Source organism: Trichechus manatus, unplaced genomic scaffold (assembly GCF_000243295.1).
Source record: "Trichechus manatus latirostris isolate Lorelei unplaced genomic scaffold, TriManLat1.0 scaffold00020, whole genome shotgun sequence".
Lineage (NCBI taxonomy): Eukaryota > Metazoa > Chordata > Mammalia > Sirenia > Trichechidae > Trichechus > Trichechus manatus.
The window spans coordinates 21,519,813-21,545,809 of NW_004443956.1; the positions used below are offsets into that span (position 1 = coordinate 21,519,813).

At 40.1% G+C, this 25,997-nt stretch overlaps 1 protein-coding gene across 1 annotated transcript; it reads left to right on the top strand.

Annotated features, from left to right (window-relative positions):
* Nucleotides 1-408: 408 nt before the first annotated feature.
* On the top strand, nt 409-24,480 carry NOM1 (nucleolar protein with MIF4G domain 1). Its single transcript, XM_023727979.1, has 11 exons — nt 409-1,630; nt 3,527-3,651; nt 5,475-5,670; nt 10,581-10,904; nt 16,630-16,740; nt 17,577-17,738; nt 18,490-18,611; nt 20,536-20,668; nt 21,454-21,585; nt 23,643-23,752; nt 24,087-24,480. The coding sequence occupies exons 1-11, from the start codon at nt 710-712 to the stop codon at nt 24,259-24,261; spliced, it is 2,511 nt and encodes an 836-aa protein (XP_023583747.1). The 5' UTR covers nt 409-709; the 3' UTR covers nt 24,262-24,480.
* The last annotated feature ends 1,517 nt before the right edge of the window (nt 24,481-25,997 follow it).

Below are 25,997 nucleotides of genomic sequence, written 5' to 3' on the forward strand. Positions count from 1 at the left end.
TCCACCAAGGCGACCCTGCTGGTATTTGAAATACTGGTGACAAGGCTTCCAGTATCACAGCAACACCCAAGCCGCCACAGGACAACAAACTGACAGATGCACGATAGAAGTCACTAGACGGAAAATCATTAGAAGTCATTAAATTGATCTCTGAGCCCCGAGGTTGGGTGAAAAAACCAAGTTACAGAATAGTAAGCTTAGCATGATATTTCTTATGTAAAACGCACACACAAAACAACATTAATTTTTCCTGTGGGTATATATGTATGCAAGTAAACGCAAAAATGGCTGATAAGATTCACACCATACCCATAGGCATTGTTACTTTTGGAGCAGGTTGTTAAGAGGTCTCCTTACCATAATCTGATTTTCTAAAAACCTTTTAAATGAGAATGTATTTTTGTCCGTCTTATGAAATTAAATTAAAAAAAAATTTTTTAAATAGGCACAATTTACTCCAGAGGCCCGACGCGGCAGCAATCACAGAGGCTCTGGGCCCTGCCGCCCTCCCGTGCCGCCCTCCCGCCAGCAGGTGGCGCAGTGTCCCGCACAGCCCCGCGCCTCGCTCAAAAGCGCCTTTCCCCACTCGGCAGCCCCACCCAGGCCGGAAGACGGATGTCAACACGTTCCCCTGGGAGGTGGCTGCGTCCACGTGTGCGTGGTAGGGTCCGGCCCGGGCGGTCGCCGGTTGAGCTTGAACCCCCCCACCATGAAGCGCAAAGGCGGGCGCGGGCCGCACCGCGGTCATGGGGGTGGTGGGAAGGGGGCCATGAAGCGACTAAAACTAGTGGTGGAGGAGTTTGTGCAGACGACCTGTGAGGGCGAGGCCCCCGGCGGCTTCAAGGGACCGCTCCCGGGGTCCCGAGCCGAGGGTCGCGGCGGACCCTCAGGCTTCCGCCCGGGGGGTAAAAGAAGCCGTAAGGAGTTGAAAAAGGAGAAGCGACAGCTGAGGAAAGCTCGCCGGTTTCAGTGGACTGCGGGCCCTGCTCAGGGTCCAGGCCCAGGAAGCCGCGGCGGGGCCCAAGAAACGATTGGCCCCCAGTCGGAAAAGAAAGAGGAACGCGTTCACCCCACCGAAAGTCGGGACCCACCTCCTCCCAAGAAGCTTCGACCTCCCCAAGCGAAGGCCAGCGCTCCCAAGGCCCAAGCCAACCCGAAGGGTACCCCCGGGAAGACCAAACCTTCTGCAGCCGCCACCGCCGCTGCTCGGAAACGGGCACTTCTAGAGGCCAACGAGGAAGAAGACCGAGAGATCCGAAAGCTGGAGCGTTGCCTCGGCTTGAACAAGCGTAAAAAGAAAGGTGACAGTACCTCTAGCTCTGTGCCGCTTAGCTTTGCACGCGATGGGCTAGACTATATCCTGGGAGCCCTGGGATCTGGGAAGAATAGTGGCTTATATGAAAGCAGTAGTGAGGAGGAAGAGGAGGATACTGGGCAAACACTTCCCGAAAGTGATTTGGAGAGTGACACCGAAGAAGACAGTGAAGAGGAGGAGGATGTAGAAGAAGAAGAGGAAGCAGCAGTGGACAGGGGAACGCAGGAGAAAAGGGGGAAAAGGAAAAAAAGGGTCCGTTTTGCAGAAGATGAAAAAAGTGAAAGTTCTTCAGAGGATGGTGACGCAGCAGATCAGGTATGGTGTGAACAATCTCTAGATACTCAGGGATTTGCTTCAAAATAGGTGCAGGTACAGAGCAAGGGAAAGATGACACAAAATTGATATGTTAATAATTGAGGTGACCAAAAAAAACCAAACCAGTTGCCATGGAGTCTTGCTACTCATGAGGAACTCGTGTGTCAGAGTAGACCTGGGCTCCAGAGGGTTTACTGTGGCTGATTTTTTGGAAGTAGATTGCCAGGCCTTTCGTCTGAGGTACCTCTGGGTGGACTGGAACTGCCAGCCTTTCAGTTAGCAGCTGAGGGCATCAGCCACCATGCAGGGATTCCTAATTGAGCTGAGTGTTGGTTAAATTGGGTTTGTTTTTTTATTCTGTTTATGTTTTTAAATTTCACAATATAAGGGGGGAAACATCTCTAGAGACCCAGTTATCCCAGGGACTTAATTGGCATTTCCATTTGATGTCCCAAGGTGACATCTGCTTCATTCTCTAGTCACTGTCTCAGTTCTTCAAACCTGAGTTTTGACCCCATCTTCCTCTGTCCACACGCCCGCATTCCTACCTCCAGTGCTTTGTTTAGCCTTTTTCATGTGTCTCTAGGACAACTGCCCCCCCCCAAAAAAAAAAAAACCCATTGCCGTTGAGTCAATTCCGACCATAGTGACTCTGTAGGACAGAGTAGAACTGCCCCATAGGGTTTCCAAGGACAACTACAGCACCCCCTGACTTGCCTCTGCTTCCATTCTAGCTCATTTCCTATCCAGCTACTACCAGAGCAACACTTTCTGAAACAGCTAATCTATAACACTCCCTTGGATAAAGTTTCTCCTATTTAAGATAAAGTTCAGAATCCATGACGTAGCAATCAAGGCCTTTGTAGTCTGGCCCCATGCCTGTTTAAACAACTTCATCTCAACGTTCCCTTTTGTCCACCTTGAAGAGAGCTGTATGGAATTGCCTGCATTTCCTCCACATCTCCATTCTGGCATTCTGCCTATAAATACATCGTTCCTTCTGACTGCAAGGCCTTTCCTTCTTAGCTCACTGGCTGTAGTTTCTGTTTATCTGTTAATGTCAAACATCTCTGGAAATCCTTTCCCATCGTAAGTATATAAATTGCCTTTTATCCCTATCCCTGGTGCTTTAACACCTGGCACACTGTGGGCACTCCCTGAGTTCTTTTATAATGTGATTTTTTTTTTTTACTGTTCCTAAATTTTCTTTAACAGCCTTATTGAGGTACAATTGACAGTCTGAAGTAATGTGTGTCCTGAGAGTATCAATTGTTTCATCTTCTGTTTACATAAATGTGCTTTCTCCAAATAAATTTAAAATACCTAACAGCAAGAATCACGCCTTGCAAGTGTTTATTATCTCCTTACGGCCTGTTTTTTACATGCCCAGGCAGTGTTGGTCTGTGATGATTTGTAACCTCCCAGGTGATACCATCTGGGAAAATAGTGGGCAGTGGATTCATTGTGATTTTATCGTATAAACTTAGATACTGGTTTTGAACAACTTTGAAATTATCTTAGGACACTTTCTCTTCAAAACTGGTGGTAAATTCAGTTTAAGTGTTTGGATGCTACTAGGCCTGCAGTAAATTCAGCCTGGGCAGAAGACATTGTAGACTATAAGGCATATACCAGAGTTGCACAGCCAGGTTTACAGAGGGGAAAACAAGATGATCAAATGTACTGACAGTAACATAAATAGTGAGCAGAAGGCTTATATAGGACTGGACTAGACACTCAGTAAATAGCTGATGTTTAATAAATAGCAATGGTCAGTAGTAAATAAATGCTACCAGTTCTTGGGAATTTAGAATTTAAATATGCGTTTAGCAAGGAAAAAAATGAGATTTATTTAATGTAGATTATTTTGTAATGTATTTCTGTTCTTTCAAGCAGAGCCTTTGTGATAGTGGTGAGAAGTATACTCTACCTCACGTGAGGCGAGCTGAGGAAACCATGGATACTCAAAAAAAGGAGGAACTAGAACGGTTAAAGAAACAAGTAAAAGGCCTAATTAACAGGTAACTCTGCAAAATTATTATATTGTGTCACTTAAAGAAGTCAATTGTTTTCTAAAAATATAGAAACTATCCCAGAAATTAAAATGTTAAGTAATGGGGGCTGGAATTATAGTGGTTGATTGGACCCTTTCTCTTCCATTCTTAAGCACCAGACCCAATGCCTAGTTAAGAAGATGGTACACAACTACTTGGTACTTTGAATCTCTTCAGAGTTTGAAAGCAACTTACATGCTCACGTTGTTCCTCTGAGGAGAAGCTTGTGGGTCACAGAGGAGTAGGGGCGAGAGGTTCTGTGTCCTGGAGAAGTAGAGGTAGGTAGGACTGGACAGGCTCCCTTTACTGTGTGTTTGTCGGCCCCGCCAAGAACTTGGTCTTTAACACCTCCCCTTGCTCGTTACTCATACCTGGGTTTGTTTGTTTTTGTTATTCAATTTAAGAATAAAACAAAGTTGATTAGAAACCATATAAACCCAAAACCAAACCCCTTTCTGTCAATTCCAGCTCATAACTACCCAATAGGACAGAGTAACTGCCCCATGGGGTTTCCAAGGAGCAGCTGGTGGATTCGAACTGCTGACCTTTTTTTGGTTAGCAGCAGAGCTCTTAACCGCTATGCCATCAGGGCTCCCAAAACCATGTGGTGGGGCTTTTGTTAGTTATCCCTCCTCCTTCTGCTCTCTGTTTTTGAAAAATGAGTTAAAATCTCTTCATCTGCTAATGTCCCTTCTCCAGTTCTTTCTTGCCACCCTCACCCCAGAAGCCACCCTCATGCCCCTCTTCGCAGTCACTTGGGTAACCACTATCCTGACTTCTCAGTTTTGCCAAATTTTGAAAATGTATTGCTTTTTAATTTTTTATTTATTTTTGTTTAACTTTTTACTTTGAAATAATTATAGATTCATAGAGAATTGCAAAAAATGTATAGGGAGGTCCTGTGTACTTTTCACCCAGTTTCCCCCAGAGGTAACATGTTGCATAATTATAATTTTTAAAAATTGTTTTTAATCAAAATTAAAAAAAAAAAAAAGCAGAAAATTGACGTAAGTACAATCCACAGAGTTTATGGAGATTTTATCAGTTTTACACGTGTTCATTTTGCACTCATTTGTGTGTGTGTTTCTCCGCAGTTTTTGCGTGTGTAGATTCACGTAACCACCATCACGCTCACAATGCAGAACCGTTTCACCACCCCAAGGCGCCCCGCATGCTGTCCCTTTATGGTCACACCTACCCCTTCCCCATAGGGCACGCTTGTTTTTTTTTCTTTTTTTCTTTTTTAAATAAAACCAGGACACTATTTCCATGGTACCTCTTGAAATTTTACCTAGCATGACTAATGCTCTGTGTGCGTATGTACTCTTCCCCTCCCCAGTAAGGTGGAGCGATGTTTTCTCAGTGTTAGAAACTAAAGATTTTTATGCTATCTAAAAAATGGAAAAGTGACACTTTTTCCTAACAACAAATACTGTCTAAGGTTGGTTCCCTGCCTTTCTGTGGAGATATCAGATCAGGATACACAGTGGAGTATCCTCATTGTGGCCTTAAAGTGAGTCCTGTGTATGGTTCAGGATGGCCTCATTTCAGCTGTAAAGAGATGTAGCAATCCCCAACAATTACACTATTTCAAGATTCCAGAGTGTTGTGTAGTTACGTACTGTGTATGCTAGGTTATTGGGGCAAGATAAGAATTGTTTATGGCTCAAAAGTGTATGTAAAATAGCACAGATTGATAGTATTGATAACTGCTTTTTTTTTTTTTTTTTTAATTAAGCTGAAAATAATTCTTAAACATTTTTGCTGTTTGCATTGACAATTCTGTACAGGTTGAGTGAACCAAACATGGCCTCTATAAGTGGACAGTTGGAGGAACTGTATATGGCTAACAGTAGGAAGGACATGAACGACACTTTAACTGGTGTCCTCATGAGTGCGTGTGTTACTGGGGCGGTCATGCCCACCCGGCTGATGATGGAGCATGTTCTTTTAGTTAGCGTTCTTCATCACACAGTAGGAATTGAGGTATGTTTTGTATTTTTCTTGCTGATTTTCCATCCACCCTTCTCTCCAGTTTGTTAATAGTGTGTAACTTTTCTGTATCATATAATTCTAAACAGGATTCAATAAATACTTGATTTTGGCCAACTTTGCTTTTTTTCTTCTGTGCATTCTAATGAGTCTTCACATATTAATATATTTTCTTCTGGACTGACATCTTGGACTTGCCTTCATGTTCTGTATATTCCCTACCTTAAATGGACTTATTTCAGATGTTCAAAGATAGTGATTTGCATGGTTTGGCTACGGAGGTATTTGTATTGGGTTATTAATTATCTTTAATCAGTAAGAAGACCACCAGAATGTAAGGTGAAATTGGGCATTAAAGAACTATAAGAAAGAAACTTGAAGTCACCTGGTTCCTTCAAGGTAGGTTACGTGCCCTTTCTGTCGCAGTTTCCTCGTCTGTAAAATGGGGTGACAGTAGCTGTCTCGTGGGGCTTTGTCAGGATTATATTGGACAACATGTATAAAGCATCTAGCTGGTCCCTAAAACCCAAAACCAAACCCACTGCCGTGGAGTTGATTCCAACTCATAATGACTCTGTAGGACAGAGTAGAACTGCCCCCATAGGGTTTCCAATTTATACAGAAGCAGACTGTCACACCTTTCTCCCATGGAGTGGCTGGTGGGTTCAGAACACTGACCTTTCAGTTAGCAGTCCAATGCTTTAACCACTGTGCCACCAGGAATCCTTAGCTGGTACCTAATAGGTGCTAAATACATATTTGTCCCCCACTCTTGTATGCTTTGTCCTTGCTCAGTGACCCTCTGATGGTTTAAAGTCAGGGAAGACTCCGTGGTGATAACTCTGGTGCCACAGGTACCTGCCTTTGACAGCCTCCTCCTCTTGTGATAGTATAACACAATAAATTATAACGTTCCCACTCAGTGTTCCAATTCCCACAATGTAGCTGATTTTGATTATGTTAACAGAAATCTGATTAAAGGAGTTTATACTAAGGTGGGTTAATGAGGCTTCATTTTCCCAATTATTCTTTGCCTTCTGATACTTAATATTCTTGATATTCCCAAGAATAGTCTAAAGTAGGAGAAAAAAAAACCAAACCCGTTGCCATCAAGTCGATTCTGACTCATAGCGACCCTATAGGACAGAGTAGAACTGCCCCATAGGGTTTCCAAGGAGCAGTGGTGGATTTGAACTGCCAACCTTTTGGTTAGCAGCCGAGCTCTTAACCACTGCACCACTAGGGCTCCTCCAAGGCAGCAAAGCATCCCTGAAAGTCTGATTTGCTGGTGTAAGTTTATGTGCATCTTCGTCTTCCTTATGTCTGACCTGCACAATTTCCCAGTGAGATAAGTAGGGCAGATACCTGTTTAACCTCACTTTGCAATGCAGCAAACAAAGCCCCTGAACAGTTATTTGGTAATCCCAAGATCACAAGGCTTGTTAAACGTAAACTAGAACTTGTTTTCCTAGCTTCTAAGCCAGCATGCTTCTGCCACAATGCTATTCAAATTAATTTCATTTTTATGTTATTTGCTTTTAATCATAGTCTTAAAAAGTATTTAGAGTCTTGTAGAGTGGAACTGTCAAAGGCTTACTTTAAAATGGACAAACTTGCCACAGTGAATCACCCTGCATGTTGTTAGAAGCACGAAAGCAGTGCAGTGTGGTGGTGAAGAGTGCCACCTGAGGTTAGAACGTGGCTCTGCTGCTTACTGGCTGTGTGAACTTGGTAGTTTCTCTGTGCCTTGGTTTCTTCATCTGTAGAGTTATTAAGTTTAACGAGTTATTACATATAAGTATAGAAAAGCACCTGGCCCATTTGAAAAAAAAACCCAAACCCGTCGCCATCGAGTCAATTCCGACTCATAGCGACCCTATAGGACAGAGCAGAACTGCCTCACAGGGTTTCCAAGGAGCAGCTGGTGGTGGATTCAAACTGCCGACCTTTTGGTTAACAGCTGAGCTCTTAACCACTGTGCCACCAGGGCTCCACCTGGCCCATAGTAAGTGCTTATTAAAGGTTAGTAATTATTATTTATAATATGAAAGGAAATTTTTATGTTGAAATTTTGCAGTTCTTCCACTTTTTCCTAGCTGGCTTTCCCTACACTGCAGGTTTTGTTGCTGTTCCTAGATAGTCGTCTTAACTACATTTTCCTTATCCAGCAGTAGTTACATAATGGACAGTTTTTGAAAGCTGGAGGCTTTAGGACCCAGGCATTGGCAGTGGAGACGGAAAAAGAGAACCTGTTGGCCCTGTGGCTCGGGCCCAATAGGAGCTCTTCGCAGCTACATCAGTGATCTCTGCTGAGAAAAATCTGCACCAACTATTTTGGGAATTGCTCTTTTTGAAATTTTTAATTTCTTAGAGCTGTTCTCATTTTCACTTATGAATGCTATAAGTCCATTTTCTTTTCCATTACAAAGTGTAATGGAATCACTGAGTGCCATTCTTAGTGCCCTTTGATTGCCCTAATTTAGTGCCATTATATGGCTTTCTTAGTTCATCCTTCTGGTCCTCCTAAACCACACTGCTGTACTGTGAACAGATTTAACCATCAAAATGACTTTAGTATAGACAGTGTTTTCAGTTAGTTATAGTAAAAGCCATAGACCCCGGCCACTCACAACATGTCAGGAATTTACTTGATTTGAAGACATGAGATTATTGGTCCTACTTCTCATTTATACCTTCGCTAATAGCATGAAGAACAACTGAAATTACTTGTTCCAAGGGGAAGTCATTATGGTACTTTAGCTAATGACATCCACTAAAACTTCTGCCAAACTGTGACGAGCTCTCAGGATGCTGGTGCCATTAAACTGCTTTCATTCTGTAATGAGAAACATTCTCACAGGAATTCAGGGAAGAAAAAAAATGTTCTAAAGACTGTGGTGTCAGCTGCTGAATTGCTTCTAAAAGTCATTTCAGAATCAAAAATCAGGTATATGAAGATTTTTGCTAAAAAAATTCCCATATCAGAATTAATATATGTGCTTAAATAACTTTATTCTTATGTAGCAAAATGGATTTTCATATTTTTAAATGTTATACTAAATTATATTTTGAAGACACTAAATGGAATTTAAAATTTCTTAATTTTTACAGATTTTGTTGTAACTAAATCTGTGATTGAAAACATACTTGAGTATATTTTGTGCCTGAATTTTTTTTATGTCTGCATAATTCTAATTTCTCTTTTTCAATTATATTTTAACATAATGTGGTCATATTAGGGAGAGTGTATTATTCAGTTTTATCTTTAGTAAAGGGGCTTGAATTGGGAGTTTACAAGTCTTTAAAAACAAAAAATGTAGCCAGTATATCAGATAGCCTACATGAAGTCTAGTCTGCCAATATATTGCCTTTCTCTGGCTTCTTCTAGCATTTGTGTTTTGTTTGTTTTAAATTGTTAATTTTTTAAATTTTATTGTAAAATATATATAACAAAAAAATTGCCATTTTAACCAATTTTAAATGTACAATTTAGCAACATTAATTACTTCCAGCATTTGGTTTTTACAGTCTACTAGCAATGAATGTGTATTTTTCCACTACACTCTACCCTTTCTCATTGACCTCATCTTCGCCTTGGTTTTAGTTATCACTTACACATCTACGATCAATCCCACCTGGAGTCCCACAGTTCAAGCTTAATAAGTCTGAAATAGATTTTGTCCACCCCCACTAACCTGCTCTGCCTCGTGTATTTGCTGCTCCAATTACAAGCACTGTCATCTATCCCATTACCCAGACAAAACCTAGGAATCATGGGCATTTAATCTTTCACATCCATGTATCGCCTCAACCTACCAGTTCTGTCACAGAATCACTCAAGTGCCCTTTCTTTTCTTTCTAGATCCAGTACAACTGCCTTAATTCAGATAATCATTTCTTAACTAGACTGTTGACATACTTCATATCACCATTGTGTCCATGCTGCCATTCTTTTCTTCTTCCAGTTCTCTCAACTTGAGCTAAGATTTGAAAGAAAATGATGTTATGATAGTAATGACAACAACAAAATAATAACCATCATTTCTGCCTTCAAGTTTCATTATCCCAGTTTTACAGAGTGAAAAACTGAGAGAGGTTCAGTCATCTGCTCAGACCACACAGTTGGGGCAAGTGGGTAAACCAGAATTCAAATCCCGTCTTTCTCATTCCAAACTACACTATGGGATTTGGAATAGAAATTCATCAGAATGATAAAAAGAAACTTCAGTGACTTCTCATAGCTTTACCAAACAACATACAGTTCCTGGGTCACATGCTGTTCCCTGAAATGTAACTTCTTGTTTATTTGTTGGTTCCTGAAGAGCAGCACATTCATCCCTTACAGCCACAGGGGCTAGTGTATTATTACGTGCATATTTGCATATTTCCTGTACAACAAGAAAATAGGGGCCATGTCACCTATTGCATTTGTGTCCTTTACAGACATTAAATAACTTTAGGAGCTTTGTTATTACTTGATAATGTGTTTGGGTTTTGGTTTTTACTTTTAATATCAATTGTATGGTTTCATTGTAAAAAATTAGCTAAGAGTAAGAGCCTGAAGAAAGTCTTTTGAGAAACTACTTCTGTTGGTTAGTAGAGCATTTTTAGAGATATAAGTATGTTTTAAACAAAACTTTTAGCAATTTCATTTTTCTAAGTAACCAGAATGGCTGCTGACCAAAAAATAACAACCTTATTGATTTTAAAGAGAAGAGGGTTTGCTTAGAGTTAGAGATTCAAGTATGACGGCAGATTGCTTTATGTTGTCATTTACTGTTTAGTGTTCTCTCATCATATATAAAGCATTAAGTACTTATTGGGGGAAGAAGGATCTCTCAGAATAACTTACTAACAATTTAATTTTTATGTATTTTTAATTTTTTTTTTAATCCTTTTTTCAGGTTGGTGCCCACTTTTTGGAGGCTGTGGTGAGGAAATTTGATGATGTATATAAAAACGGAAGTGAAGGGAAGGAATGTGATAACCTTTTTTCCATTCTTGCCCATTTATATAACTTCCATGTGGTACAGCCTCTCCTCATCTTTGATATCTTGAAAAAACTTATTGGAACTTTCACAGAAAAAGATATCGAGTTGATCCTGTTAATGCTGAAAAATGTGGGGTTTTCACTGAGAAAAGATGATGCTTTATCACTGAAGGAACTGATCACTGAAGCTCAGAAGAAAGCCAGTGGAGCAGGCAGCAAGTTTCAGGATCAGACCAGGGTATGGTTACATCACTTGACCTGCTTCATAAGTACCTAAACACTCATAAACTGACCAGAACTTAAACGTTAAGTATTTGGGGTAAATATTACATTTAATTTCCTTATAATTTCTGTTATCTTCTGCTTCATCTAGTTTTATGGCTTTATCATTAATATGTGAAAGAACGTGGTTTCTTACTAAGAACTCAATTAAATTGTGAATTTAAGAATTGATTTATTTGACATTCATCCATTCAGAAGAAGCTTATAGAGGAAGGACGGTGGGGCATGTCTTAGTCATCTAGTGCTGCTCTAACAGAAATACCACAAGTGGATGGTTTTAATAAGGAGAAATTTATTCTCTCACAGTCCAGTAGGCTACAAGTCCAAATTCAGGGCGTCAGCTCCAGGGGAAGGCTTTCTCTCTCTGTCAGCCTTCTTCTCATCAGTGTTCCCCCAGACTTGGAGCTTCTCCACGCAGGGACCCCGGGTCCAAAGGACGCACTCTGCTCCTGGCACTGCTTTCTTGGTGGTATGAGGTCCCCAATTCTCTGCTTGCTTTCCTTTCCTTTCATCTCTTGTAAAAGGTGGTGGAGGCCACACCCTAGGGAAACTCCCTTTACATTGGATCAGAGATGTGACCTGGGTAAGGGTGGTGTTATAATCCCACCCTAATCCTCTTTAACATTTACAATCGTTTACAATCACAAAATGTAGGCCAACCACACAATTCTGGGAATCATGGCCCAGCCAAATTAACACACACATTTTTTGGTGAACACAATTCAAACCATGACAGGGCACAAGTGTCACCTGGCCTGGGTCAGACTTCTGGCCCTGCCACATAACAGCAGCATAATCTAAGTCTGCCGGGCCAAGTTTCCTCATCTGTAAAACAAGGGCTGATAATAGTTCCTATCTCATTTGTTCTTACGATGATTGAGAGGCACAGAACAGCACATGAGAAGTCTTTCAGGTAAGAAAGAATATGGCTTTTTTGAGGAACCAGAAAAAGATTATATGGGGAGCCTGGAGGAAAACGAGGCCAAAGAAATAGAGTTCTCTTCTCCTTATAAGTGGCACTTTAAGCCATTGCAAAGGCTTGGAATTTTATCCTAAGGACATATGAAGGATTCTAAGCAGGCAAATGATGGTGTTCACATTTTCATTTTAATGGCCACTTGGGTTTAACGTAGAAAGGAGATTGGAGGTGGTCAGGGTTGGGAGATGCTATCTCAGGAGTCCAGGGGAGAGACTGGTGACTCACATTAACGTAGTAGCAGTAGATATGGTTTTGGAGTTAGAATTGATCTGACTTGGTGTAGATTGGATGTGGGGTGAGGGACAAAGGAAAGGAGCAGTTAAGGATCACCCCTAGGTTTCTAGCTTGAGCAGGCAGGTGAATGGTTGTACCATCTACATAGATAGCAAATGCTGGAGAAGCAGGTTTGAAAGAGAAGACAGCCCAGTTTTTGAGACATTGAATTTAAAGTATTTGGGTTAGATATCAAGATGAGAAGAAAAGTGTGAGCTAGGAGATTTGAGAGTCATCATCCTATAAATGGTCCTTGAAGCCTTGGAAGTGAATACAGTTGCCTACTACACAGCAAGAAGTGAAGAGAGCCTTAAAGAGCTCCAGCATTTTACTGCTTAGAGGAGGAGGACCTGGCAGATGAGAATGAAAAGCAGTCAGAGGTAAGTCACAGAAGCCAGGAGTGAAGAGTGTTTCAAGAAGAATTTACTCTCTGTGTTGAATGCTAAGAAGTCAAGTAAGATAAGGACTAAAATCTTAATTTTGGATTAAGTTATAATAGAGGTAGTTATTGATGGTTATATTTAAGAGGAGTTATAAGAGTAATGTTTCGGGACTTTCGTTTGCTGAGGTGGCATGACGCAAAATGAGAAGAAACAGCTGCAAACATGTATTAATAATTGGAACATGAAATGTATGGAAGTATGAATCTAAAAAACTTGAAAGTCATCAGAAATGAAATGAACTGCATAAAGATCGATATCCTAGGCATTAGTGATCAGAAATGGACTGGTGTTGGCCGTTTTGAATTGAACAATCATATGGTCTACTATGCCAGGAATGACAAATTGAAGAGGAATGGTGTCACATTCGTCATCAAAGCGAACATTTCAAGATCTGTCCTGAAGCACAGTGCTGTCAGTGATAGAATAATATCAATACGCCTACAAGGAAGACCAGAAAATACAGCTGTTAATCAGATTTACACACTGTCATGGATTGAATTATGTCCCCCAAAAAATGTGTGTAGCAATTTGGCTGGGCCGTGATTCCCAGTATTGTGTGGTTATCCTCCATTTTGTGATTGTAATTTGATGTTAAAGGGGATTAAGGTGGGATTGTAACACCCCTTACTAAGGTCACATCCCTGATGCAATGTAAAAGGAGTTTCCCTGGGGTATGGCCTGCACCACCTTTTATCTTACAAGAGATAAAAGGAAAGGGAAGCAAGCAGAGAATCGGGGACCTCATACCACCAAGAGAGCAGCACCGGGAGCAGAGTGCGTCCTTTGGACCTGAGGTCCCTACGCCTGAGAAGCTCCTCAACCAGGGGAAGATTGAGGACAAGGACCTTCCTCCAGAGCCGACAGAGAGAAAGCCTTGCCCTGGAGCCAGCACCCTAAATTTGGATTGTAGCCTACTGGACTATGAGAGAACATACTTCTCTTTGTTAAAACCATCCACTTGTGGTATTTCTGTTATAGCAGCGCTAGATGACTAAGACATATACCAACCACTAATGCCAAAGTTGAGTAAACTGAAGATTTTTACCAACTTCTACGGTCTGAAATTGATCAAACATGCAGTCAAGATGCATTGATAATTACTAGTGATTGGAATGTGAAAGTTGGAAACAAAGAAGTAGGATCAGTAGTTGGAAAATATGGCCTTGGTGATACAAATGATACCAGAGATGGCATGGTAGAATTTTGCAAGATCGATGACTTCTTCATTGCAAATACCTTTTCTCAGCAGCATAAATGGTGAACAATACACATGGACATCGCCAGATGGAATACACAGGGATCAAATCAACTACATCTGTTGAAAGAGATGATGGAGAAGCTCACTATCATCGGTCAGAACAAGGCCAGGGGCCAGCTGCAGAACAGACGATTGCTTGCTCCTGTGCAAGTTCAAGTTGAAGCTGAAGAAAACTAGATCAAGTCCACGAGAGCCAAAATACGATCTTGAGTATATCTCACCTGAATTTACAGACCATCTCAAGAATAGATTTGATGCATTGAACACTAATGACCGAAGACTAGACGAGTTGTGCAAGGATATCATACACAAAGAAAGCAAAAGGTCATTAAAAAGACAGGAAAGAAAAGACCAAAATTAATGTCAGAAGAAACTCTGAAACTTGCTCTTAAATGTCTGGTAGCTAAAGTGAAGGGAAGAAATGATGAAGTCAAAGAGCTGAACAGAAAATTTCAAAGGCCAGCTTGAAAAGACAAAGTGAAGTCTTCTAATGAAATGTGCAAAGATCTGGAGTTAGAAAACCAAAAGGGAAGAACACGCTCGGCATTTCTCAATCTGAAAGAACTGAAGAAAAAATTCAAGCCTCCAGATGCAGTATTGAAGGCTTCTATGGGGAAAATATTGGTGAAGCAGGGAGCATCAAAAGAAGATGGAAGGAATACACAGACATGCTGTACCAAAAAGAATTGGTTGACATTCAGCCATTTCAGGAGGTAGCATATGGTCAAGAACCGATGGTACTGAAGGAAGATCTAAGCTGCACTGAAGGCACTGGCAAAAAACAAGGCTCCAGGAATTGACAGAATACCAACTGAGATGGATGGAGGGCTGGAGATCCTCACTCGTCTATGCCAAGAAATTTGGAAGACAGCTACCTGGTCAACTGACTGGAAGCAGTCCATATTTGTGCCCGTTCCAAAGAAAGGCAATCCAGCAGAACATGGAAATTATTGAAAAATACCACTAATATCACATGCAAGTAAAATTTTGCTGAAGATAAATCAAAAACAGTTGGAGCAGTAAATCAGCAGGGAAGTGCCAAAAGTTAAAGCCAGATTGAGAAGAGGACATGGAAGGAGGGATATCATTGCTGATGTCAAATAGATCTTGGCTGAAAGCAGAGAATACCAGAAAGCTGTTTACCTGTGTTTTATTTACTCTGCAAAGGCATTCAACTGTGTGGATCATAACAAACTATGGATAACGTTGTGAACAATGGAATTCAGAACACCTAATTGTGCTCATGAGGATCCTGTACATAGACCAAGAGTCAGTCATTTGAATAGAACAAGGGTACTGCATGGTTTAAAGTCAGAAAAGGTGAGTGTCAGGGTTGTATCATTTCACCGTGCTTATTCAGTCTATATGCTGAGCAGTATAATCCAAGAAGCTAGACTGTATGAAGAATGGAGCATGAGGATTAGAGGAAGACTCATTAACAATCTGTGATATGCAAATGATACAACATTGCTTGCTGAAAGTGAAAGTGAAGCACTCACTGATGCAGATCAAAGACTGCAGCCTTCAGTATGGTTTGCATCTCAACAAAAAGATCTTCACAACTGGATCGATAAACAACATCGTGATAAATGGAGACAAGATTGAAGTTGTCAAGGATTTCATTTTATTTGGAACCACAATCAACACCCATGGAAACATTAGTCTAAGAAATCAGACAACATATTGCATTGGGCAGATCTGCCACAAAAGACCTCTTTAAAGTGTTGAAAAGTAAGGATGTCACTTTGAGAACTGAGGTGTGCCTGACCCAAGCCATGGTGTTTTCAGTCACCTCATGTGAAAGCTGGACAGTGAATAAGGAAGACCAAAGAAGAATTGACGCCTTTGAATTATGGTGTTGGTGAAGAATATTGAATATATCATGGACTGCCAGAAGAACGAACAAATCTGTCTTGGAAGATGTACAGCCACATTGCTCCTTAGAAGCAAGGATGGCGAGACTTTGTCTTACGTACTTTGGACGTGTTAGCAGGAGGCACCAGTCCCTGGAGAAGGGGGACTTGGTATAGTATAGGGTTAGTGAAAAAGAGGAAGACCCTCAATGAGATGGATTGACATGGTGGCTGCAGCATGAGTCGGAAGCGACTCAATGGCATCTAACAACCTAACAACGTTTAAGTATTAGAGAATTTTCTGAAGAAGAGGAGAGAGTGTTGGGGGAATGGAGAAAAGGGATGGTAGCGTGGAAAGAGCTGGTTTTAAGATGCGAGGAGTAAGTTATACTTAAATGATAACTTAAAAAATAAAAATGTCTACAGAGACAGAAAGTGATGGTTCAGACCCACCCAGCAGCTCCATGGCAAAAAGACCTGGGGACCTGCTCCCTTAGAGATTACAGCCTAACAGAAAGGTTGTTAGATGGAACCCACCAGCTGCTCTGTAGGAGAAGAGACCTGCCAATCTGCTTCCATAAAGATTGTTGTTGTTTTTGTTGTTAGGTGCCATGGAGTCTGTTCCAACTCATAGCAATCCCATGCATAACAAAGAAACACTGCCCGGTCCTCCGCCATCATCCTGTAGGGTTACTGAGTCAGAATCGATTCAATGGCACACAACAACGTCTTTACCTAAAGAGCATCTCTAATTTTTGTATTATGAGCAGTGATGACCAGGTGCATAAAGTGTGATGTATTTCTTACCAACTTGAATAATCAGTTGTTTAGAATATTTGAAATAATTGGTTTTCTAATTTTTTATTTTTTGTAAGATTCGGTTCATGCTAGAGACTATGTTGGCACTGAAGAATAACGACATGCGTAAAATTCCAGGCTATGATCCGGAGCCTGTAGAGAAACTGAGGAAATTACAGAGAGCTTTGGTAAATAACTTTTAATTCTAATTTGTTTTGAACTTCCATGTCAACATGAGTCTGTAATCCAAATCAGAATGATCAGGATCTAAAAGTCAGGTGTCATGTGATGTCTGTTATTAAGAGTTCTAAAGATATCGAATTGAAACTTTGAATGTGTCTTTCTTTGAGACCTTTTGAGTAGTCTCAAGAGCTCTTTATATGGAATGTAATGTCTATGTCGGGAAGAATTCCTGTTGTTAAGCATCCCGTGCATTAACTCAGTGGTACTGAACTCTGGCTGCACAGTAGAATCATCTGATAGCTTATTTAAAATGCCACTGCCAGAGTCCAGCCTCAGACCCATTAAATCAGAATGGGGGGCGGGAGGCATCTTTTTTTTAAGCTCTTTAGGTGCTTCTGACATCCAGTCCAGGGTCGAGTCCCAGTGATCTCACCCGTCGGGTTCAGTCTTTTGTCCCCAGTCTTAAACTAGTCATTGACTTGGGCAAAACCAAGCTCTTCATCTGGCCTCCTGACAGAACGCACACTGTTTGGCCCCTGAGTGTAAGCAGCTCAGATCACTCTTCCTCTGGTGCAACAACTTTCCAAAGAAAAAGCTGTTTTGGGGAGATAGAATCATGTGCGGTATCATACAACCTGAAACACAAAATAATGTAAGTTCTCGTCTGCGTTTGGCATTATTCCAAACAGATTGAACTGTCACAGTTGTCAGTGATTTCGTGTCAGAAATATTCATGCACCAAAAATGCCATTCTAAAACCAAACGAGCTCGAGGACGATGGTAGTACACAATACCAGCAGGTTGGAAACATCGCCACTAGATCTTTTTTTCTGTTCATCAGGTGCGCAGTGTTGGCTCAGGTACAGAAACTCGGCTTCGAGTGTCCTGGGAGAGTGTCTTGAATGCAGAGCAGGTTGGCCGTTGGTGGATTATAGGGTCATCGTGGAGCGGAGCCCCAATGATTGACAGCAGTGATATGCAGCAGAAGCAGCTTGTAGGGACGGTATGGTGATTCCTGATGTTACTACTTGTGTGTCCCTCTTACTGTGTAGTGCATTGCTGTACCTAGCGTAGCTACTCTATTATTTATGAAACGATTATGGAAATGTACAGATGTTTGTATTTGAAGACCTGACAGAAGTTGCTATTATTCTGTAATATAATTTCTGTTGTTTATTTTTTTTAAAAAGATTAATTAGATGATACATTTTGTAGATACCCGCATTTGAAGCTTAAAATTAGAAGATGAGGTTCTATTCCATTTGCCCTTGCTTTCAGGCTGTTATAGTTCTTTGCCCTTCTTAATATTTTATTGTTAATAATTAAAGTCCATACTTTATTCAGATTCCCTTAGTTTTTGCCTGACGTCCTGTTTCTGTCCAGGATCCCATCCAGAATACCACATTACGGTTAGTCGGCCTATCTTTTAGGCTCCTCTGGCTGTGCCCACTTATTTGTGTTTTATTTCATTGTTGCTTGTAACTGACTCAGATCATATCTCTAGTGAGAAGAATTTCCTAAATCAAATGTTTTTCTTACTCAGTGGCTTTCTTTGTCTTGTGCTGTTTTTCCTCTATTTGTGAGAGGTTGCCCAAAAATAAAGATTTAGTATTGATTTACAATTACAGTAAGTAAAGCTGCACAAAAATACATTTTTTAGAAACTGCACTAAACCAAAGCATGGCATAGTATTTCTCAAGAAACAAATTTCATTGAAACATATGTATGATCTGTGCTTTAATTGTTCATTTCAGGTTAGTTCAAAGATACTAGACCTTGCCCGCAAGCAGAGAATGAACACCGACATCCGGAGAAACATATTCTGTACAATAATGACCAGTGAAGACTTTCTGGATGCATTTGAAAAGCTTCTAAAGTAAGCATTTGTGTGACTATTTTAGGCTATTAGTTAGATGTAGAAGTAATTTCATTTGGTTTTTTAGTTTTACTTGATTAAATGAAGTGTCAGGTGCGACTTGTGAGTAGCTGTGGGCTTTTCCTCTCACCCTCCTGTCTCGCCCTGTTTGAACCTGTGTTGGTTAATAATCTTTTTCCTTCTGATTTGCCACTAGTGGTTCCTGGTTAGAACATTTTATGATATATAAGATTTGAGAACTTTGATCAAAAGTATTAGATGACCAGCTGATAATTCCTAGTTGCTGTTGGTTGTCATGAATTGCCTGAAAATATGTAAATCTTAATGTTAACATTATACTTCTAATTAAAAACTTTTTGGTACAGTTTCTGTAATTAGTTGTAATAAGATATAAAAAATGGCTGTGGAGTCTGTAGAAGTACCACTTCTGAACAATTAATCTATTATTAATTTTTGTTTATTTTCTTCAAACTTAGAATGAAATACAGAAAACAAAAACATGGCTAATTTTAGGATTCTGGTAATTGGGGTTTTACTTTCTAAACGGGTACCTTACCCTGTTGAAGTGAAAAACCTTAACCTTTCTTTGCCTGTCCTTGGCCTCACTGTTTTGTTCAGCATATCTGTGTTCCCTAATGATACTTTGTTTCCGGACGGGGTTTCATTTGAAGAGGCTTCATGTTCTGTAGGTCAGAGGGCCTCAGCTGATCCTTTGTATACATAAGCATTCCTTTTAATTATTTTTCTCCCAGTTGACTTCATGTTTTGAAAATTTTTGTCTACCAAACTATGTTTACTAAGCAATAATTTTTTCCTTTTTTTATTCATCAAAACTACACAGCTGCTAATCTGAACTTTTGATCCACATGAATTGATATAAATGCAACCAAAAATAAATTGTTTTAGTTGCCTGGATAGCCTTAGCTCAAGTAATGTATAATTTCGGTCAGTTTTTTTGTTAGAGTTTTTTTGTTTTGTTTTGTTTTGTTTTTTGTACTTTTGGCGATAGCTAGTATTTCTTTCCTCCTGAGATTTTGAAATTTCTGCCTTTGTATAGAAGCAGCAGTTGGAACAGTATTCAGTTTTGTTTACTTCAGAAGTTAGTCAGTCATTCATAATCACGGAAAACTGAGGATGACCCAAATGTCCCTCCCCTGGGGAAAGGGTAAACAAACTGTACATCCACACAGTGGATACTCAGCTTAAAAAGGAGCACACTACCGATAGCTGCAGCGACATGGGCAAGTCTCAGATTACGCCAAGTGAAAGAAGCCAGGCTCAAGTGGCTGTGTACTTGATGGTTCTGTTTAGGTGACATTCTTGCTAAGGCAAAACTGTAGGGACAGAAAACAGATCATCAGTGGTTGCCTTGGGGCAGAGAGAAGGGTTGACTGCAAAGGGGCACAGGGGATTTTGGGGAGTGATAGAACATTCTACGTTTTAATTGTGGTGGCTTCAGTACTATATGTTTGTCAAAACACACAGAACTCTACACTAAAATAGGATGAATTTTACTGTATATAAGTCATACTTTAATTTTTTTCATGGAGCGATGTCATTGCTATAGCAAGAACCTGACTTTAAGGGAACACACAACTGAATGTTAGCACTGTCGTCTGTCAGCCTGACACTAATTATAGACTTGTAGCTGGAACAGAACTCCTAAATCGTCTTGTTCAGCCCGTCCCAGATTTTGCCACATTTTAGAAAAATTGAAGCTCAGAGAAGTTAGGAACAGGGCTGAGCCTGTAGCTCGTGTCTTTTGATGCCCCTGCCTCCTCTACCTGGTTCTCATTTAACCGACCTGTACCTCCTCTACCTAGTTCTCGTTTGACCAGACTATGCCAAACAGGAATGTATTTCTTGGAAATTAAAACTGGGAAACTGAATGGTTTGTTTAATTATTGCTATTTCTGTTTTATAGACTTGGACTTAAGGATCAGCAGGAGAGAGAAATAGTTCATGTTCTCATGGATTGCTGCCTTCAAGAGAAAACATATAATCCTTTTTATGCGTTTTTGGCTAGCAAGCTTTGTGAATATGAAAGGAGATTTCAGGTAAATTGTTCAGTGAGAAGGCCACCAATTACGTGTGCTCTGCTGTTTTTTCTAAACTTTCTGTCTGGCTCACCCCACCTACCCCACCTCAAAATTAGTTCCCTGAGTCAGGAGTCCACCCAGTCCACAGAGCTTTGTCCACTGGGCAGAATCACATGTTCTTTCATTGTCTGCCAACTGTCTTCATGGGGACGGTAGTTGGACGCAAACCAGGGAAAGTGATAGGGCTCGCTGTGCGGCCAGAATGTCTGCTTACTAACAAATGAAGTGAGTTTCATGACCAGCGTAACTAGAGTTCCTCCTAGCTGTATACTGCACCATTTGTTTCTCATGTAACTTTATCCACAAATGCCTTTAAAGCATTATTTTTGGTATTTGCTGATTTGCGGGGGAAAACTGCAACAAAAAGAAACTATTATGAGGATATTACAAACTACTGTCTATAGGAAGGAGCCCTGGTGGTGCAGGGTTAAGCATTGGGCTGCTAACCAAAAAGTTGGCAGTTCGAATCCACCAGCAGCTCCTTGGAAACTATGGGGCAGTTCTACTCTGTCCTGTGAGGTTGCTATGAGTCGGAATCAACTTGACAGCAATGGGTTTTTTTGGTATCTCTAGAAAAGGAAAGTGTAATTGCTCCTGAAAGTCTTGATGTTTAGAATATTAAAAATAAGTGCGTTGCTGAATACATATTTCATAAGAAATCGAAATGCCTTTATTCTTAGTAATATATTCTAATTATTTGTTGCATCTTAACTTAATTTTCTTCTTTTCAACTCTTCTGTTAGATGACTTTCCAATTCAGCATATGGGACAAATTTCGGGATTTAGAAAATTTGCCAGCTTCTAATTTCTCTAACTTGCTTCACCTTGTGGCCCACTTGTTGAGGACAAAATCACTTCCGCTTTCCATTTTAAAGGTTTGTATAATGTATGGAATTATTAAAAACGATGGAAATGATAATATAAGTGACTTTATTTGTTCTTTTTTGTAAACATTACATTTCCTTAGATTTACCTGAAAAGTGTTTTTCATTATCATAGCCGTCATAGAAAATAGCCATAATGAATTAACATAAATTAATAGTCATAACAAATTAACATACAGTATAAATTTACCTAGTAAATTATGGCATATTTACAGGTTTTTTTTTTTTTATTATTTGGCTAATCTAAGTAAACATTTCTGTTACAGGGTTTGAGATGAGTGTGCCAGTTCTGATTATATACTTATGAACTGGTCGCTATAAAATTAGGAGAAAGAGGGAGTGAAGTAGGAGTTGGTCACCTTGTAGAGGTGTGGTACCAAGCCTTCGTTTTTCTCATTTTGGTGTGAGATAACTTTAAATCAGCAGGAGGCCGCCCTTCCCCAGCCCCATGGCATTTTAGAACTTCCAGATCACTGCAGAGCCAATGAAACACAGATAAACTGATGTTTGTGTAGGGTGAAACTTAGACATAGTCGATCGAATTTTAGGTGGGCCGATAAGGCTTAGATGATTAGGACCCCTGGGATTTGAGGGTCCTAAAAAAGAACTTAAGCTTTTAGAGAACCTGAGGATCGAAGATAACTCAAAAGCAGAGTTGATTCAGTGGAATTACCTTCTGCCCGTCCTGTGCCTTCTGCTTCCTAATCTACAGGCCAGACTATAATTACAGCTTCATATAGATAGAGATTTTTTTGTATGTCCTTCTATGCTATCTGTCAGAGCATTTACTCAATATTACCTTATATTTCTTTTGGTGTGTGATGTTGGTTTTTGGCTACTGTACTTGAAAATGAGGATATTGAACTTTATACTATAATCTGAGAAGTAGAATGGTTTAAAACAATATTAGGAAAGCATTGTAGAAACATGGAAAATACTTCTCTTGTTGGATTAAATCTTGCCTTCGTTCGCTCAAATATTGAGTTCTATATGGAATAATACATGATGTTTCCCTCAGCCACAAAAACTCCTGCTTGGTATTTCACACCTAGAACTTGTTAGTAATATGAAATTAAACATACAGTTGAAGCTCACTTTTAGGTAATGTAACTGGAAAGATGTCATTGGAGCTTGCTTGTGAGCGCCCTGACTCTTTCCCGTTCTCCCTTCCTGGAGGGAACCACTATTGAATTTGGTGTTTGTTTTTATCCTTATACGTATCTATCTACAAAAGTACGTGATGTTATTTTGCATGTTTTTAACTTTTATGTGGATAATATTACACTGCCACATACTGTTAGTATCCTGCAGGTTTTTGATTCAGCTTAATTTGTAATTTATCCATATGATATATTCTGTTCTTTGCTTTTATAATTGCACTGTAATATTCCGTTATAAAACTGTACTACAGTTTATCCATTCATTTATCCTATTGATTAGATTGTTTCCAATTTTTTTATGGTTTTCTATGGGAGATATATATAGTTTTTAATGAGGGAATAGAGTCTTTAGGAGATAGAGATAATGTATGTTTCAATTCTAGAAATTAAACTGCTGATTCATAAGTTTACCCCCATAAACTTAACACTGCCATTTGCTCTCCAAAGTGGTTATACCAGTCTATACTCCTACCAGTAGCATGAGGGAACCCTGGTGGCACAGTGGTTAAGCACTCGGCTGCTAACTGAAAGGTAGGCGGTTCGAACCTACGAGCCACTGTGGGAGAAAGAGGGAGAAAGATGTGACTGTAATCCGTAGAGATCGCAGTCTTGGAAATCTTATGAGGCAGTTCTAGTCAGTCCTCTACGGTCACTATGAGTCAGAATTGACCCAGCGGCACCGGGTTTTGGTTTACCAGTAGTGTGTAAGAGTTCCCTTAGCTCCACATCCTTGCCAGCAACTGTTCAATTTTTACAAACTAGAAATAGCTTCTTAAATCTGGAGGGCGGATTTTAATTTTTTACTCTAATTAACTGTATTTAGAAATCATTGGAAAAGTTGGCTAAATTAACGTAACTGTATTTTTCTCTACTTCCTAACTCTATTAGGTAATTGAATTCAGTGAATTGGACAAACCTAGAGTCCACTTTTTACGGAAAGTGTTATATATGCTGTTAATGGAAACAGAAGTTGAAGACCTTGGTTTAATTTTTGCAAGGTATGTTCCTAACTGATAAGATATGTGGAAAAGAGATGAAGAGAAATTAGTTTCATTTATGTTGATTTTTAAAAGCAAGGTTATTGTACACTTCGTGTATAGATTAATGAACCTTTATTTTCAATTTTCAGATTTAATTTTAAGTTAATATGCATTAGAGTTGAGGAACAGAAAGCTAATAGTAATTTGTAACAAATAGAATGTTTTAGAAGTTTTTCATTGAGAATTCTGTTTTTAAAAGAAAGTAGATTGTATCTGGCTATTCAAGATACCTGGAATTTAGATATGAGAAACTAATTTGTCACTGCTACATGTTTATACCATCTCTTTTCAGAGTATCTGACAACCCAAAGCTGGGGATGTTACGGGAAGGTTTGAAGCTTTTTATTAGCCACTTCTTACTAAAGAATGTACACGTCCACACAAGTGCCGAGGAAGCCAGCCTGCTGAGAGAACGAGCTGACCTTGCAACAAAGTTCTTACAGGGAAAGTCTTCCCTAAGAATGTAGTCTGGGGGAAGGAGTGGAAGGTGATGGTCATTTGACTGTAAAATGGCTGTTATGTACCCCAAAGACCTGTCCTTCTGTTTTCTGTATATGAAACCTTAGTGGAGCTATATCATGATCTGTCGTATTTTAAAATATTATATTTTATGATAATTTTTTTATACAAAGTTATATTGTGTTTGTGTTTTAAATCATTTTCAAACAACTGTATATAGCGAGAGAGTCTCTGGGTGGTGCAAGTGCAAATGGTTAAGCGGTCAGCTGCTAACTGAAAAGTTGGAGGTTTGAGTCCACCCAGAGGTTCCTTGGAAGAAAGTTCTTGCTGTCTGCTTCTGAAAAAAATCAGCCATTGTTAACCCTATGGAGCACATTCTACTCTGACACACATGGGATCCTCATGAGTCAGCATTGATTCTACAGCGACTGGGGGGGGGTGTGTGTGTGTGCGCGCGCACGCGTGCCCGTGCATGTGCGTGCGCATGTGTGAGGAGTAGGGGAGAGAGAAGAAGGCAGGAAGAAAGAAGAGGGGAGGGAAGGGGCAGAGAGACTAGACAGAGTGTCCTCTAAGTAATGAGCCTGGTGTCTGCACATGTCTTTTTTTTGTTTTTAAAGTTTTTGGTAATGCCATGTTTTTCCACTAACGGATTGGATGCTGAATCATTGTTGGTAGTTTCTTAGTATTTGAAAAACTGGTGTGCCAGTTGCAAGTGGGCCACATCGGTTCCATGAAGTACATCACGAACACGGTAAATATTGGTCCCTCCTTGTCCAGGAAGTGCATCACAAACTTCTCACGGAGGCACGTGGTGTGTAAAAGACATTATCCAGGGAGGTGACTAACGCAGGTGGGCCATATCAGTCCCATGTTCCGTGAAGCACATCACACACACGGTACATATTGGTAAGTGCATCACAAACTCTTTTCACCCCCAAAATAACTCATTTATTTGAATATTTCCGAATGTCAGTAACTGACCTTCCGAATAAACACAAAGGACATAGTAACCATACTTCCAAGCCTTATCTTGCTGTACAGAAGCCAAAAGACACAGAAGTTTCACACAATCACCCCTCTGGGAAGCACCCCAACATGCGAATGGCTCTCAACACTCAAATGTGGGGCAGACCAACTTACTTGTGTTTTAAGCATTTGTACCAGTATTCACCATGACACTGTACTAAAGTGGCTCAAAGGCCTGCCAATAAACCTCCAGGGGCAGAAAATGTGAGTGGTAGGCTGAGGTCAGTCACCGTCTGAAAATGTTAAATGAGAAACACGAAATGTCACGCCTTCCTGCTCCATCTGACGTGGGGACCCCATTCACGTATATTTTTTCTTATAGTATATTGTTAAATAATTGTTCTATTTTATTATTAATTGTTGTTAATCTCTTACTGTGACTAATTTATAAATTCAACTATCATATGTATGTATAAGTCAAAACATTATATATAGGGTTTGGTACTATCCATGGTTTCAGGCATCCATGGGGGGAGGGGTACTCTTGGAATGTATCCCCCACGGGTTAAGGGGGGGACTACTGTATATATGAAAGATTTTAACATAAAATGGGCCACTAGAGGGTGCAGTTATCATAAAGAAATTGATAGGTTTTTCTTATCTTTTTTTACATTGGTTAAGGTTCAAAAACCACATTATATTGTGTTTGTGTTAAATGTGATTAAATGTGATGCTTCTTATTTTATTTGAAGTATTCGGAATGCAGTTGAATTTTTGA

What these genes read in the sequence shown, in the direction of transcription:
- NOM1 (XM_023727979.1), top strand. Translation starts at nt 710, where the DNA reads ATGAAGCGCAAAGGCGGGCGCGGGCCGCACCGCGGTCATGGGGGTGGT. An exon ending in ATGGTGACGCAGCAGATCAG is followed by an intron (nt 1,631 to 3,526) that starts GTATGGTGTGAA and finishes TCTTTCAAGCAG; the next exon opens with AGCCTTTGTGATAGTGGTGA. An exon ending in ATCACACAGTAGGAATTGAG is followed by an intron (nt 5,671 to 10,580) that starts GTATGTTTTGTA and finishes TCCTTTTTTCAG; the next exon opens with GTTGGTGCCCACTTTTTGGA.